At 37.9% G+C, this 15,314-nt stretch overlaps 1 protein-coding gene across 1 annotated transcript; it reads right to left on the reverse strand.

The window, feature by feature from the left end:
- Nucleotides 1-442: 442 nt before the first annotated feature.
- On the reverse strand, nucleotides 443-6,808 carry LOC132784600 (poly [ADP-ribose] polymerase). The gene is made up of 6 exons (XM_060790305.1): nucleotides 6,613-6,808; nucleotides 6,301-6,442; nucleotides 5,904-6,237; nucleotides 3,085-3,615; nucleotides 2,434-3,003; nucleotides 443-1,917 (listed from the first exon to the last, which is right to left on the reverse strand). The coding sequence occupies exons 1-6, from the start codon at nucleotides 6,724-6,726 to the stop codon at nucleotides 624-626; spliced, it is 2,985 nt and encodes a 994-aa protein (XP_060646288.1). The 5' UTR covers nucleotides 6,727-6,808; the 3' UTR covers nucleotides 443-623.
- Nucleotides 6,809-15,314: the final 8,506 nt, after the last annotated feature.

The following is a 15,314-nucleotide window of genomic DNA, read 5'->3' on the forward strand; positions in this document are numbered from 1 at the left end:
AAACTATAATAAATGATTAATGTACTTCATTTTTTTTTTTCTAAGAAAAAAATTAATGAATTCGGAAACCGACTTATTTATTGCCTTTAAAGCGGAACAAAGCTCGCATATGTATATACAATTCGCGACATCAGGTCAGAGCCCCCTTTTCATTGATTTATTTTCCTCTATTACTACTGTTCAGCTGCACAGTTTCGTAGTTTTGGTTTTGTTTTAATAATCATCGTATGTGCGCTTTCTCACATCGAACAAATTTTCGCGAGAAGAGCCTTTAGAGTTTGCTGGCATTTTGTTATGTTCTCGACTGCAAAGCTTTCATTTATTTTGCGTCATAAGAATAGCGCCTGCAATTCTTTATTTCTTTTGTTTCGGCAGGTGCAGTCACCAAAATTTTCTGTAGATTAATACATTCATAATTTTTGTGAAACTACTCAATATGGGACAGTTTTATCAGTTTATATTTATTTATTTTTTTTAATAATAGTAAGAATCGACAAAGAAATAACGATTTGCTTTTATAGTTCGCAGTAAATTACGTTTTAATATATAATTTTGCTGACATTTTTGTAAAAATTATTATGGAATGAAATTTTACTTCGATTATTAATTACATGGTTTGTTTATTAGTACTTATATTTAAATTCAAGGCGGAACAAATATTGAACATTAACTTGTGCAACGTCGTATACGATGAATTCATTGTACAAGAGGGATGACTTCAAAGCGTCATCAGTTATAGGTTTTCCTAAAGGTATTTCAACGCCATCATCCCGAATGTGCGACTCTTTTGGGTTTGGCATTGTGCGACCACGACCATAACAGCTGTGTTTATCTTTCGGCAACTGTTTAACATATTTGGCAGAAGTACACTCCATCATGTCGCCTAATGCTACTTCAGAAAGAAGCATCAGTCCTGTAGAGTTTTGCTGACTGGTACAACAATAATTTGCCGATTTGGACACCATATCGGCAAAATAGATGCCCTTTCCAAACATGTAACCAGTTGGTGGTGCTTCTGGCGGCGCAATTTTTAGTCCGTGCGACAAAATGCCCACAAAGTTAGTAAGTCGTGAACCGTGCCACAACAATTTACGGTTATGTAACTTTTTGAATGGTTTAAATCGACGCGCTTCGCCCTGACGTGATACTTTAAATACGTCAATAACTTCCAGCTCATATGAGCTATGAGTAGATGCATGCGTATTTTGAACGTAATTGTTTAGAATAACAAATTCGTCACTCTTTTTGTCCAATGATACCAAATGTGTTTTTAGTTGTTCATAATGTTTGTCGACTGGATTGATATTATCAACATTATTTTCGTTCTTTATTATATTGTAAGCTACTTCAATCTCAGAAAGGGAGTCTAGCATTTGTCGCAAACTTTCAACTTGTTCAACCGTTTCAATTAATGGTGGTGCATTTACCCCAAAATTGTGGGGAATTAATGTGTAAAATCGATTGCTTGCATCAATAAAACGAGCATTTGAAGCCTGTTTCAGGATCAATTCATATATTTCATTTATAACATTATATGCCGACTGCAGTTGCTTTAAACTTAGTTTACCCAATGGCATTTTTTCCATATCTATATGAAATTCTACCATTGTTTTTTTCATGGAATCCACATCGAAAATTAGCTTGATTAAATTTTGTAGGGCGATGTCTAACTTAGATGGAATATGTGAAACCTGTTCAGCATTTTCAAGCTTGTTATCATCATCATATTCAATATCTATTGGGTACATTCGACCAGGGTATTTAATAAAGTTATTTCTGTTTTCAAATTCATTTCCAGTTTTTTCTGCGTATACCTCGTTAAAGCTGTGAATTGCCTCTATTACAGTATTAAAATTTTCTACCTTTGAATTACCGATAGTTGTGCCGATACGACCCCAAGAACGAAAGATCCAATACCTGATGATTGAAAATTTAAATTAAAAAAATATTAAATCGATAATACGGCTTATATAATTATTGCTTAAATAACTTTTGAGGTTTTTATCTGATCGCAAACAACTTCTCAGGGATCGTAAAATCTATTGTTAATATTTTATGTACCAAAAATGGCTTGCTTTTTTTGTGGGGTTGGACTTGGGCGTGGCAAAAATCTTAAGCATACTTGATCTCTTAAAGTCGCACAGACATGGTTATATCGTCTCGGATGGCATCGCTGATATATGTACATATATATTATTTAGGTACAAATTAGACTATAGTTCTTCTCTGTGGGTACGGGTGGGTATAAGCATTTTGTTAAGCAGGAGTCTTCGTGGGTCTACAAGGTAAGTCAATCTTTACCCTTTGATATAGAATCAGAGCTACCCGTTTCTGGTTGTTATTTTATATACGCTCCCTGTTGGCGCTAAGCTATAATTCAATTCTACGCGATGGGCAGCAGGAATAAGAATCTTTAATTTTAGAAATACTTACTTATTTTGCTTGTCTGATTCCAATAGTTGAAGTTTATAGTAAGAATTTTTATTGCGCTGTATATCAGTCAATCCGAGCACAATGTTATACTTATTTTTTCCTTTCACATATACGTGTGCAATATCCTCCAAGCCGCTATCTGGATCAACAGCAAGTCCATTTTTAACTTTAAGGGTCATGGACTTTGGCACGGATTTAGTGTAGATACTTTTCGACTTTGACTTCTTTATTTCGTCATGAGGAATTCGATTTGACGGATCCGTACCCCAATCGCAAAGTGTCATACTATTTATAAGGGTGAGTGCAGCCGAACCATCGCTTTCAACGCAATCAATATATTTCATTGGTAAAATATGTATGCCAAATTCTTTAGCTTTTTTCATGCGAGAACTCTGCTTCTCAACTTCAATTTCATTTGATATTATGGCAGTGACATCTTCAGAAATTTTTGAATCATATTTACCGCCTAATTTTCCAATACGTTTTCTTATTATCATCTCGCAATCCTTCAGCCCAATTGTTGAAAATGTAAAATTATATAGTGGTGGTCGCTCCCTTTTTACTTTTGGTCTAAAACAACAACAAATTTAGATATTTTACGAATTTTACGAATATATATAGATAAATAGCATATGTATTGTTGTTACTAACCCTTCAAGTTCTTCAGGATTTTTCTTAATTGCAATGTCCTTAGCTATAGTTGAAGCACTTGGGGGTGTGTACTGAATAATCCTTATTTCTTTTTTTTTTTTATATGTTTTAAAACCCGGATATAATAATTTCAGTTCATTTGGAATTTTACATGACGAACGCTTAGGCTCTACTAATACCTTTGTGCATTTAGACCATTCCGAAATGTTACCATTACAACTATAACCAAATTTATTAAAAGTAAACTGACAACTTTTGCAATCAGCACAAGCTTCAATAGCGCCAAAGGCCAGCAAATCAGCTGCTTGATCCAAGAGTTTCTCAGAATCGCCGAGTATGGGTTCCTGTTTGTTATATTTTAAAAGTTTCTCAATATCTGACTTCTTTACTGAAGTCTTCAATTCATCGCGAAATTTAAATAAGATGTCATTCTGGTTTTTCAATTTTATATCCTTTTCGTTTTGCTCAGACTCATCTTCTAACTCCAGTTTCGGCTTTTTAGCATCTGGTGTATCTTCAGATTTAATTGCTCTGTAAGAAAAAACAATATAAATGGATCATTTATTATTATCCAGTTTATTCGCAGCTTCAACTTGTTTATATTTGAAAGAAATAGTAACAGAATATACAAGTTATGAGCAAAAAAATGTTTATATAAAATAAAATTTATTATATTTATGAAATTATATACTATTATTAATATGTTTTATTCAAAAGTTAATGAAAAATAGTAAATTGCATTCGATGGCGCTTTTGTATTTAAAAGTACTGTCGGTAAGTAACAAGTCACTTTTTGAATGTGTAAGCGAACGCGTGTGTCTAAAGTTCATTCCAGTTTATTTTGTGTTCAGTGAATGACAAAATTGAATCTGACCGGGAATAATAAATGGTTATGGTATAAGTAAAGCTAATTCAACTTAGAAGACATACCGCGAGCAAAAGTGGATATATGTTTGTCACTTCTGACTTTAAGGTGATGTTAAATTCGTAAAAATATAGTAATCGATTTAAATTTCTTGTTTCCAATAATCTTTATTAATTTTTACTGTATGTAAAAGGAACAAAAATTCAAATACCAAGATGTTTATATTTTAAATTATTTTTTACTTAAAAAAAGGCAAAATTTCCACTTTTTCAGGCTTTGGCTTTTTCATGCTTTTCACCTTTTTTTTAATTTTAATTTTTTATAAATATATAATCCCGAAAATTTCGATATTATTGTTATGTTGTTACTTTATGTTAAACACTATTTAGCTATTGAAAGTTGACGAACTTAGCGCATATTGATCATCTTTTATAGCAAGAATGCAATATTTCTCAAATTTCGTGAATCTACAAAAATTTTTTTTTTTACATTGAATCCTTTGAATCTTTCAAGATTCCTTTTTTTTTGTGAACTGGCAAAACAAACAATAAAAAAGCAAAAGTAAATTAAACTAAAAACAATATTAATGAAAAAAGATTCAAATAAATCGTTCTGTATAAATATTGTGGAAAAAAGTTATTAATCAACACGAAATTCGGGAGCTTCACCAACGTCAGAGGGAAGAGCGCCGAAACTCACTAGGGGAACACTAAATAGCTTGAATATAACAAAACACTCTAGAGATCTTGTGACACCAAAATGTAACCTTGACTCGTTATAAACCCAAGCAATGGACTAAATTCTGTTTCGCGACGCACTTCCACTTACTATTATATTTGGTATATTGATATGGTACTACACTTAATAAATACCAGATTGTCAGCCAAAGCAAGACCTCTAGTAATAACTTTTAAGGACTATAGTTAGTATTGTATTTACCAAAATTCAATTCTAGCTTTAAAATTAAGCTTGTTGTTCAATTTTTGTCGATTTGCGAGGACGAAAGTGAACGTGTCAAAAAGTGCTGATCAAGAATCTATATACTTTATATGTTCGGAGATGCCTCCTTCTACCTGGTTACATACTTTTTCTGCCGGCACAAAGTTATAATACCTTTCTACCCTATGGGTAGCGGGTACAAAAATATGTTAAGTTTTCAAATGTTATCAGAAAAGGAAAGATCCCAACAGCTCTCTGCATACAAATTATTCACAAAAAGTTAAAAATTTCCGATTTGAAGAGCTCATTCATCACTAGGCTCAACAAATGAGTCCGCAATGCCAATAAGGACTTCAGGAAACTGGCCCCGCATTGACAATGAGCCAAAGCACTTGCCGACTACTTCCAAAATGTTTTGCTGCCCAACACCGTTTATAAACGGAAGAGAAGTACCAGCAATCGACGAACCGTCAAATGAATAGTACGAAAAGTCGGTTAAACAGAATATTAAATAAATGTTTACTCTGAATAAAAATAAAGCACAAAAAAGATTAGTATACTATAAACACAAACATTTCAAAGACTGCGTAGATAGGTGAACCTCAACTATACTAAAATACATTGCAGTATTATCCCCGTCACACATTAATAGCGATACTAATGGCAATGAAAGTCTAATATGTTAAGAACATATAGTATGTATATATAACAGCATATACTTTCATTAATTGCCCCATATTTTATCAGACTGTTATATACATAGATATATAAATATATATTTTATATTTCTCAAACAAATAAGTTGCCAGATTTAAAGTTGGTTTCAAATTAGAAGTACAAGTTTAAAAAATGGATGGGTAAGTTTTCGGCTAAAAAATGCACTACAGAAAAAACTACTAAAAATAAGATGTTGTAGAACATGTACTGGGATAAAAATTAAAAAATTCCACCTCATTCACTAGTTGTTTATTAAAATAAAAACAAACATTTATTTACAAATAATGAGTTTACTTACGGTAGATACTTTTTAACCTCCGATTTATCCTCGGCACTCAACTGCTTATAGCCAGGTAAATTTTCTCCAGTGTCAAACCAACCAACTTCCGATCGCATTTTAGCGAAGCATTCCAAGTGATGCCATAATTTCTGGCCACCATATTTCATTCCCACTTCTGTATCATACACGGTCTTTGATACCCGGACTTCATCTTTACTTATTTTTAATTCGCAACCACGGCATGATGCTCGACCTGATTTGGAGTATTCAATTCCGAAATCTTTTAAAGCTTGACTTTCCTCTTTCGAACGTTTTTTACCAGTAATACTTTCCACAATTTGATCTCCAGTTCCTTTATCAAATCGAACATAGTTTAAAATATTCATAAATAAACTATTTCTTCTACTTTACGTACCTATAAGTTTTTCGACTTCTTTTTGATCCGCATATCTTAAATTTTCAAAGTTTTTAATGTCACCCACAGACGCCGGTCTTTGTTTCTTGAAAAAACAGTTCTTATGATACCATTGTGCAACTTTTCCATCATGAAAGGGAGACTAATAAAGAAAAATTTGTAGTATTTAGTAAGCACAGAGTTCACGTATTCCAAAACATTTACATTAGTATGTAAATGTTGTTTTTTAATCCAGTTCAACAATGATAATTATTTATGTGCTTCCAGTAGAACATAATTAATATACAAATAAGTATTCAGACACCTACATACCTGAACCATAATTGCCAATCTTATTGAATCTTTTGGAATTGGCGTTTTGCATCCCTTACACGATGCTCGGCCACTTTTGGCATACTCGACCGAGTATGGTAATTCTATATCCATGTAATTTAGTTTCAATTCACAAAAATAAAAAACCGGCAACTCGCTAGATCAAACCTCAGTAATAAGCTATGCGAAATGACGCACGGTAATGGTGGGAAAACATCGATTGTAACATCGATATTTCATCAGTTTCAGCCAATATCGGTCATATCAATGGAAGCGTTCAACACCCAACTACTTTTGCATTCGGAGCAGTGCTGCCAACTCTTCAGGTCATAATAAAGCTAAAGTAACTTATGAAAATAGCTGAAATCCTCCAGAAAATGTTGTTGATTGCCAAAAAGTAATGCTAGATTAATGAAAAAATATTATTAATTTCATTTATTTCTAAGTATTTTTGAGTATTTTAATTAAATTCATAAATCGTGCCCTCTACAGCTGAATTTTTGAGGGATGTATGAGTGGCAATATACAAACACAATACCGCATCTCTGCTAGACTAACTTAATCTAAAGTTAACCAATCTTTAAATGCGGAGCGTAAAATCCAGGCATGGTGCGGATTTTAATGATGGTATAAAATGAGGTACATTTTGGCATATCGATGGCTTTATACCATTCAAATAAAAAAAATACTGTAAGTTTTTAAAGTGTGGCATCATCAAGTACAAAAATACATACAGAATCTCTATCTTTATTACAGATGTTTTTCAAAAGCCGAAAAAACGTAAGAAAATAGATAGAACTCCCGCTGACCGTTAGTTCACAATTTAGCCTGCATTTTGGTAATGAATACCGCCAGATCTAGATTAATTTTTGTGCTTAATAAGAAGACACTACCTTGCATGTATCGGCTGTGATTCTTCAAATCACCGTGGGGAATAAATAGAAATAATAAGCGGGCAAAAATAGCACATAAGAAATTATAATCACAACAGAAAAGGTTGGCAACATTTCATGTTATGTGTGCCTTCACTTATAATTCATTCGTGTGTGCCAGCGATCAACTTAAACGGATACACACACACTCCACAAGTACCAACGTTCAATCTATCACGATGCGGTTAATGATCCTACGAAAATGGTTAGAAGCTATTCATGAAAGTTGTCATTTTATTAATTTTTAAATATATATTTTCAAATTTGATATTAAATATTTTTTTTTTTTGCTGTGGGTGCGTCTGTAACTGTAGCCACGGCTGTTGTAGTTATAACTACTGCTGTGTCTGGGCTCTTCAGCTTGAATGGCTACATCCAAAAAACCCACATATGAAGCAAAGCTCCGGTTTTCACATTCACCTTTCGTTTTCCTTTTGAAAACCAAAAAATTATTGCTCCTCCTTTCACTTTCACAAGACTTTTTCGATTTGCGAAACGAGCAAGTTTGTGAGCAGGATGAAAAAATCAACGTGAGCTCTATCCTCGCAGGAAATTCAATACACGAAAGGCATTTTATCGCGCTGTTTACAGCAAAAACAAAAGTCAGCTGTTTCGGCAGTAAGAAAACAAACATTCTGATAGCAAAACGATGACCACGCGATATTTTATCGATGCGAAGCCGAAAATGAACTCACCACTCAACAAACGGGTGATAATTAAGTGCGCCAAAGTATGAAAATATGAATAAAAAAAATTTTTTTTTAAACAAATCTTCGGCAATCTCATGTATTGGCATTCAAATGTTGTTTGAGTTGTGAGAGGAAAGTTTGTCGGCATTGACATTACTAATAGCCTATCTTCCATTAGAACTTTTTTCAAAATCTTTATCAAAATATTGCAATTTAAAAAAGTCGTTCATCTTACAAAATCTTAAACAGTTGTTTAAATTGTTCGCCAACTGAGTGACAGTGGAAACGTGGCGTAACGCTATTTCGCTCCGCTTTGAGCCGACTGTAGCCCGTCTGATCCATAGTACTCAATGCACCTGCATAATGTTCTTGTTTTGCTGTGTTGACGAAAGGTTATTTTTCTGAAAAACTGCTTTAGGGATTAAGAAAATTTAATTTTGTATTGTTTTGCTTTTAACCTTTTTTTTTCGTGCGAAAAGGCAAAAATTAAAAATAAATAAAACATCGAATATTTATGTATCGAAAGGTAAAAGTTGCGAAGCTATCTGTACATAAAAAAAAACGAAAATGTGGTAGCACGATAATAAAGTTTATCGCATACACAGAGCGTTGCGTCGTTACTTGATATCATCAAAGGCATACTTCACATCGCAATAGATGTCCAAGTACTCTTGTGGTGAGAAACATTGCATACAAAAATTCCGATCGAGATTTAAAACTATTTTTAGATATGTATATCAGATCGATAATTTTAAGAAATAAACGTTTTTTTCTTAAATAGAAATCAATGAATTTGTTCTTAAAGAACATATGTATGTAATTAATTTTCCATCATTCCATTGACAAATTCTTAAGATTACTGAATTATGTACTAAGTTACATAGCCGTTGTCGCGATATTGCTGTTATTGTTGCAAGCAAATTATTTGTTGCTAATACCATGATAACAAAACTTTCGTTACGAAAGTCCTAATGCCCTAATTAGAGGTGCAAAAGTAAAGAAACTCAGGTAGGAGAAGAATGTTAAAGGCATTAAAAATGTTAATTGATAATGAGAAATTTAATAAATTATAGCACACTAAGGGTATTCGAAAAATATAAGCACTAACCATACAATACATCAATACACAATGGCTTGAAGCCAAAACGTATCATTTGAAACAGCATTATTGCGACCATGATACAATAATATTGAAATAACTTTTTTTCTGAAATATTTCTGCTATCTGAATAATGCAAAAAAAAAATTTTTATAATTGTTCAAACTTCTTTTAAATAGAGTTTTAAATAGTTTTTGAAAAAAATAGTTACGGCTTCATTTTAATATTATATATGTATGTTAAAAAATAAAAATCAAGGCGAAATAAAAAATGTAAATCTCATTTTTATAAAATAAAACTATGTACGTATCGGGAATCGAACTCGCACTCGAGAATTTGTTGGGCTTTCAAACTATGAAAAGAGCCAACGTCTTCACTTTCGTCGCGGAAAACGAAATTGAAGTGCGCTAGCTGCTTGTTTTGCGAGACATCTTTACGTTGCAAACGTGTACTTTTCACTTCTTCGTGAAGAGGGTAAGGTCCGTGGGGACCACACGCCTGCCTTTCACTTTTTCGTCAAGGTCGTAAGGTCCCGCGTGTCGCTAAGAAAGTGGTTGATCCATCGATAGATCGATGGAGCCGTGTTGACTGAGGTAAGGCCCTTTATAATATAGCATAATATAGGGAAGAAGAAAATGCACTGCAAGAGTGCCGCCAGGTTTTGCGGAACACGAAAGCCGCAATGAAGATCCAAAAAAACCTTTCTAGAGATGTTAAGCAAGGAGTCGGCGAACTCGACGAAATCCTCGACCAAGTGGAAACATACCGACGAAACTGGCTAAGACTCCTGGCTGAAGGTAAACGCATAAGCGACATTAAAAAAAACAATGTGGATGAATCGACTACGCCGAAAACCTCTGCCGCTCCGCAGTCAAAACGGCCCCTCCCAAACCCAGTGGACGTCGACACACCAAACTTAAAGAAACCATGCGCCACGAGCACAGGCGCAAACTGACAGGTTGTGTAGTCAAAGGCTGATAAAGCACACAGGCAAAAATCCAGCGCACCCAAACAAACAACTGGCGGCGAACAAAATAAACCCTCAGGAGTCAAGTCAAACTCAGAGAAAGGCAGCACTCAAAAAAGACGGCCAAAAAATGAAGCCCTTCTTGTGAAACCAAACGATGGACACACCTATGCAGACATACTTAAAAGCCTTAAGGAAACTGTGGACCCAAACGACGCTGACATTGAAGTTCATGCAGTTCGAAAAACAATGACTGGAGCGCTACTACTAGAAATGAAAAAAGGCACTCAAGTGAGCACCGATTTCATTAATAAAATCAAAGGTGCCCTACAAAAATCAGCGGAAGTAAAGGAACTCAAACCGACGAACACGCTGGAAACCTGGGATCTAGACGCACTCACTACAGCCAACGAAGTCGAGGAAGCCATACAGAAGATCCTCCCGGACATAGGGGACCGACTAAAAATAGTGGTGACAAAACCAAATAGTCGGGAACAAGTGAGAGCATATGTCACACTCCAAACCGAAGCTGCAGAGACGCTTCTCAAAGCAGAAAGAATAACTGTTGGCTGGATTCACGCCAGAATGCGCATGCAAACAATCCCCACGCACTGCTTTAGATGTTTCGAGTCGGGTCACACCCAAAGAGAGTGCAAAGGCCCAGACAGAAGAAACCTTTGCATCCGGTGCGGCGAAATTGGACACAAGCACAAGGAATGCAAAAATCCTCCAAAATGCTGCGTGTGCGTCACGGCCGGACTGAAACCAGTTGACCACATCCCTGCCTCCAGCAAATGTGCATTGGTAAGAGCCCAAACATGAAGATCCTCCAAGCAAACATGCACCGGAGCAAGACAGCCGACTCGCTTCTCTCTCAGCTCGTGCTAGGGAAGGCGGTTGATGTTGTCATCATCAGTGAGCAGTACAAGATTCCCAACAATGGTACATTCCTAACTGACAACACCGGGACGGCAGCCATCTGGCTGCCAAACATAAACAACTTCACCGTCATAAGAAGTGGTGCCGGACAAGGCTTCGTATGGGCACAAACTAAAATCTGTACAATCATGAGCTGCTAACTTATGCCTAGTGACAGTATAAATGAATTTAAGACGAAGCTAGACGCAATAGAAGACCAAGCACAACAGTTTGGCGGAGACTTGATCATCGCGGGTGATTTCAACTCTAGAGCCATCGAGTGGGGCATGCCGACAACAAGCCCCCGGGGCAGACGGGTACTTGACATGGCTGCCAGGCTCGGGCTAGTGGTCGCAAATGAAGTCCACACCCACTTTTTGCAGACCAAGATGCGAGGGTACAATCCCAGACAGAAAGAGCAGCGAGTAAACTACAGGAGTGGGGTGTCTTGGAGGACTACACGGGCAGTGACCACCAGTATATCTGCTTCTCCATAAACTCAAACCATAGACGTCGGCCCGACCATGATAAGAAAATCACCCGAAGGTGGATCGCGAAAAAACTGGACACCGAGAAACTCATCGAAGTACTCGACGCAAGTATGGAAACAGCCGTAGACCCTAGGGATGCAAGAAGCATAGTACGCCACACCATGCGCGCCATAGAGCATTCTTGCGCCGCAGCGATGCCCAAAACGACGAGCTTCCTTAAAAGGAAAGCTGCCTACTGGTGGAACGAGCAGATCGCGGAGCTCCGAAAAGCCTGCCTACGCGCGAGAAGGAAAATGACTAGAGCCAGATCTCGAAGCAGTTCTACGGCGGAAAGCGAGGAGCACAAAGAAGCTAGAAAGCGCCTTAAACTTGCCATTGTCCACAGCAAAAAGAGCAAATGGAAAGAGCTATGAAACGACATAAATACCAACCCATGGGGTCTTGGCTACAAAATCGTAACGCGCAAGTTAGGAGCGCAATGGCCGACTCCGGAACTCAACGAAAACGTCATGGCCAATATAGTCAACACGCTCTTCCCACAGCACGAACGACGCACCGACCCAGAGACGCCCGCCCTCGAAGAGCCTCCTTTCTTTACAGAGAAAAAACTCAGATCGGCAGCAAAGTCTTTGAAAAACATCAAAGCACCCGGACCCGATGGGATTCCATCCGAAGCACTAAAAGCCATAACAGACGCACGCCCGAAAATCCTGCTAAACATGTATAATGCTTGCTTGATGGAAGGAATTTTTCCAGAGGTGTGGAAGCGACAGCACCTAATGCTAATAGACAAAGGGAAAGGAGACCCAGCTACACCAAGTGCATATCGCCCGCTATGCATGTTTGACACAGCGGGGAAACTGCTAGAAAGATTATTAAAACCTCGGCTATCTACAGCCATAGAAAGGGCAGGTGGCCTATCAAATAGACAACATGGCTTTCGACCAGGTAGATCGACAGCTGGAGCGCTGCAGTGCGTCATAGAAGCGGTAAGCGATGCACAGAGAGGAAACGCCTACTCCAAAAAAATAGTGCTCGTGGCCGCTCTTGACGTTAGAAACGCCTTCAACAGTCTGCGATGGACTGACGTCATCGACGCGTTAGAAAAACGCTTCGGAGCACCAGCCTACCTGATGCGCATGGTCCGCAGCTACCTATGCAAACGAGAGCTGATATACCAGACGCAAAGTGGGACCAGGCGAAAGACCGTCACTTCGGGTGCAGCACAGGGCTCTATCCTCGGCCCGGACCTGTGGAACGCTAGCTATGACAGCATCTTTTCAATAGAAATGCCAGACGGCTGCAACCTGGTCGGGTTCGCCGACGACATCGCCCCCATCATTAAGGCACGCGACATGATGCGAGCAATGGCTTGGTTCGAAACCCACGGTCTAAAGCTCGCCACAGAACTAATAATTTTAACAAAACGGCACATCCCTCTCGAAGTGAACATGCACGTGAGCGACGACATAATAAAAACAAAATTATCACTCAACTACTTAGGCATCCGTATCGACCCAAGAATGACTTTCTGGACCCAAATAAACCACACAGTGGAAAAAGCGTCAAGGGCAGTGGCATCACTCAGTAAGCTGATGGCAAACGTTGGTGGCCCAGCTGAGGGCAAGCGTAAACTGCTGATGTCAACAGTAAACTCAATACTGCTTTACGGCTCTGAAGCATGGGCAGACACCCTGACCATACAACAAAAATGCAAAACACTGTTGGCCGTCCAGAGGACGGCGGCACTTAGAGTAACGTCCGCATACCGGACAGTGTCGACAGCAGCAGTCTTGGTGATTAGCAGCGAAATCCCCATAGATCTGAAGGCCAGAGAGCGACGGCGCACCTGGCTAAAGCGCCAAAATAACCAAGAACCTGACACCAACCCCAGAGAGGAAACTATGCAACAGTGGCAAGATCGCTGGACAAACGAAGCAACCGGTAGGTGGACTGCCAAACAAATACCTGACGTAAAAATATGGAGCAACCGTGACTTCGGTGAAGTAAACTACTATTTGACACAGCTGCTTTCTGGGCACGGATACTTCGGAAAGTACCTGCACCAAAGAGGACTACGCCAACAGCCAAGCTGCGTGTATGGCGATGCCGATATAGATGACGCAGAACATACTTTTTTCTCATGCACTCAGTGGCAAACAGAAAGAGAGCTGCTTGAATCGCAGATCGATGGAACCTGGAGGCCACAAAACGTTGCCAAACTGCTCGTAAGTAACGAGCAAAACTGGAAACTAATAACAAGACACGTCGAGAGAATCCTCCGACGCAAAAAGAGGCGCCTGGACGCAGGTGAAACGATGAGCTAAGAACACCAGAGCGCCCAGCCTGAAGTTATGCGCATTCAATGCGGTTCCGGGCTGGGAAATTCCGCCCTGAAACAGAGAAAGGGGAGTTTTTAGCGGGTCAGCATGCATATGCTATCCCCGCACAGCCATAGTTTGAGACGTCGCTATGGTGGTGTGTAGACATTTTCTGCCCTACCTCAAAAAAAAATTAATTATTATTATTATTATTATTATTATTATTATTATTATTATTATTATTATTATTATTATTATTATTATTATTATTATTATTATTATTATTATTATTATTATTATTATTATTATTATTATTATTATTATTATTATTATTATTATTATCATTATCATTATTATTATTATTAATCGTAACTTAATTAAGATGTCGATGCAAGGCAAAATCGCTTCGAACATAAAACTATTGCATTATTACGGTCTCACTTTTCCCTTATTCTAACAATGCAATCCATTTTTCTTATTCTAACTTATGGTGCACTAACGAAGGGCTATTTGGATCATAGCTGATGAGCACCCATTTGTTTGCAATTGCTCGGCAGTGAGCGGTGCCCACCGTCCGTTGAAGTAGCTGCTTTGCAGCCTTTACATCTACCTCCCGCAGACCTCAGAAGTAAGGATCCGTCGGTGGCGAAATCTCATTGGCTCTTGATGCGACGTCAAAAACTGAGCTTTCCTTGGCCTCGATGCATTTCCCTAGATCTACACGGGTAACTTGCTCCAAAAAAGTCCGTCGCATTGACGAACAGAAGAAACTTAGCATCATAAAAAAATATGAGTATGAACAAGTCGACATCAACCCGCAATAACAAAGACGAATATCAATATCTACTCCACTGATGTTACCAGCCCTCGAATTCGATGGCAGAGCTCTGCAAGGTAAACGATTCCCAAGTCAAATTTCGGAAATTACACTGCCTCCTGAAGAATGTGTGCCATCGGAAAAGTAAGCTTTGCTTCAATTGCTGCCACGATGTATCAAAACTGCGAATAATACATTCGTCCCATTACACCTTTGAAGTCAGAGCTCTTGAAGCAGTATATTTGCTTCTAATATCAAAAGTGCAAAGCTGATCAAACATCCGAGATGTCACGTAGAGAATGATCCGTTAGACAGCTATCCTTGAGTGGTCGGTCCTACTATAAGAATGTCATTCAACGCCTTATGTGACGAAGTACAACACGAAGCATTACTTACGAACCCAAGCTTTGTAGATTTGCTGTGGGGTCGTAGACACCTCGGATACGTAGCCCGTCCCCCTGTATTCAT

This window comes from Drosophila nasuta, chromosome 2R, assembly GCF_023558535.2.
Source record: "Drosophila nasuta strain 15112-1781.00 chromosome 2R, ASM2355853v1, whole genome shotgun sequence".
Taxonomy (NCBI): domain Eukaryota; kingdom Metazoa; phylum Arthropoda; class Insecta; order Diptera; family Drosophilidae; genus Drosophila; species Drosophila nasuta.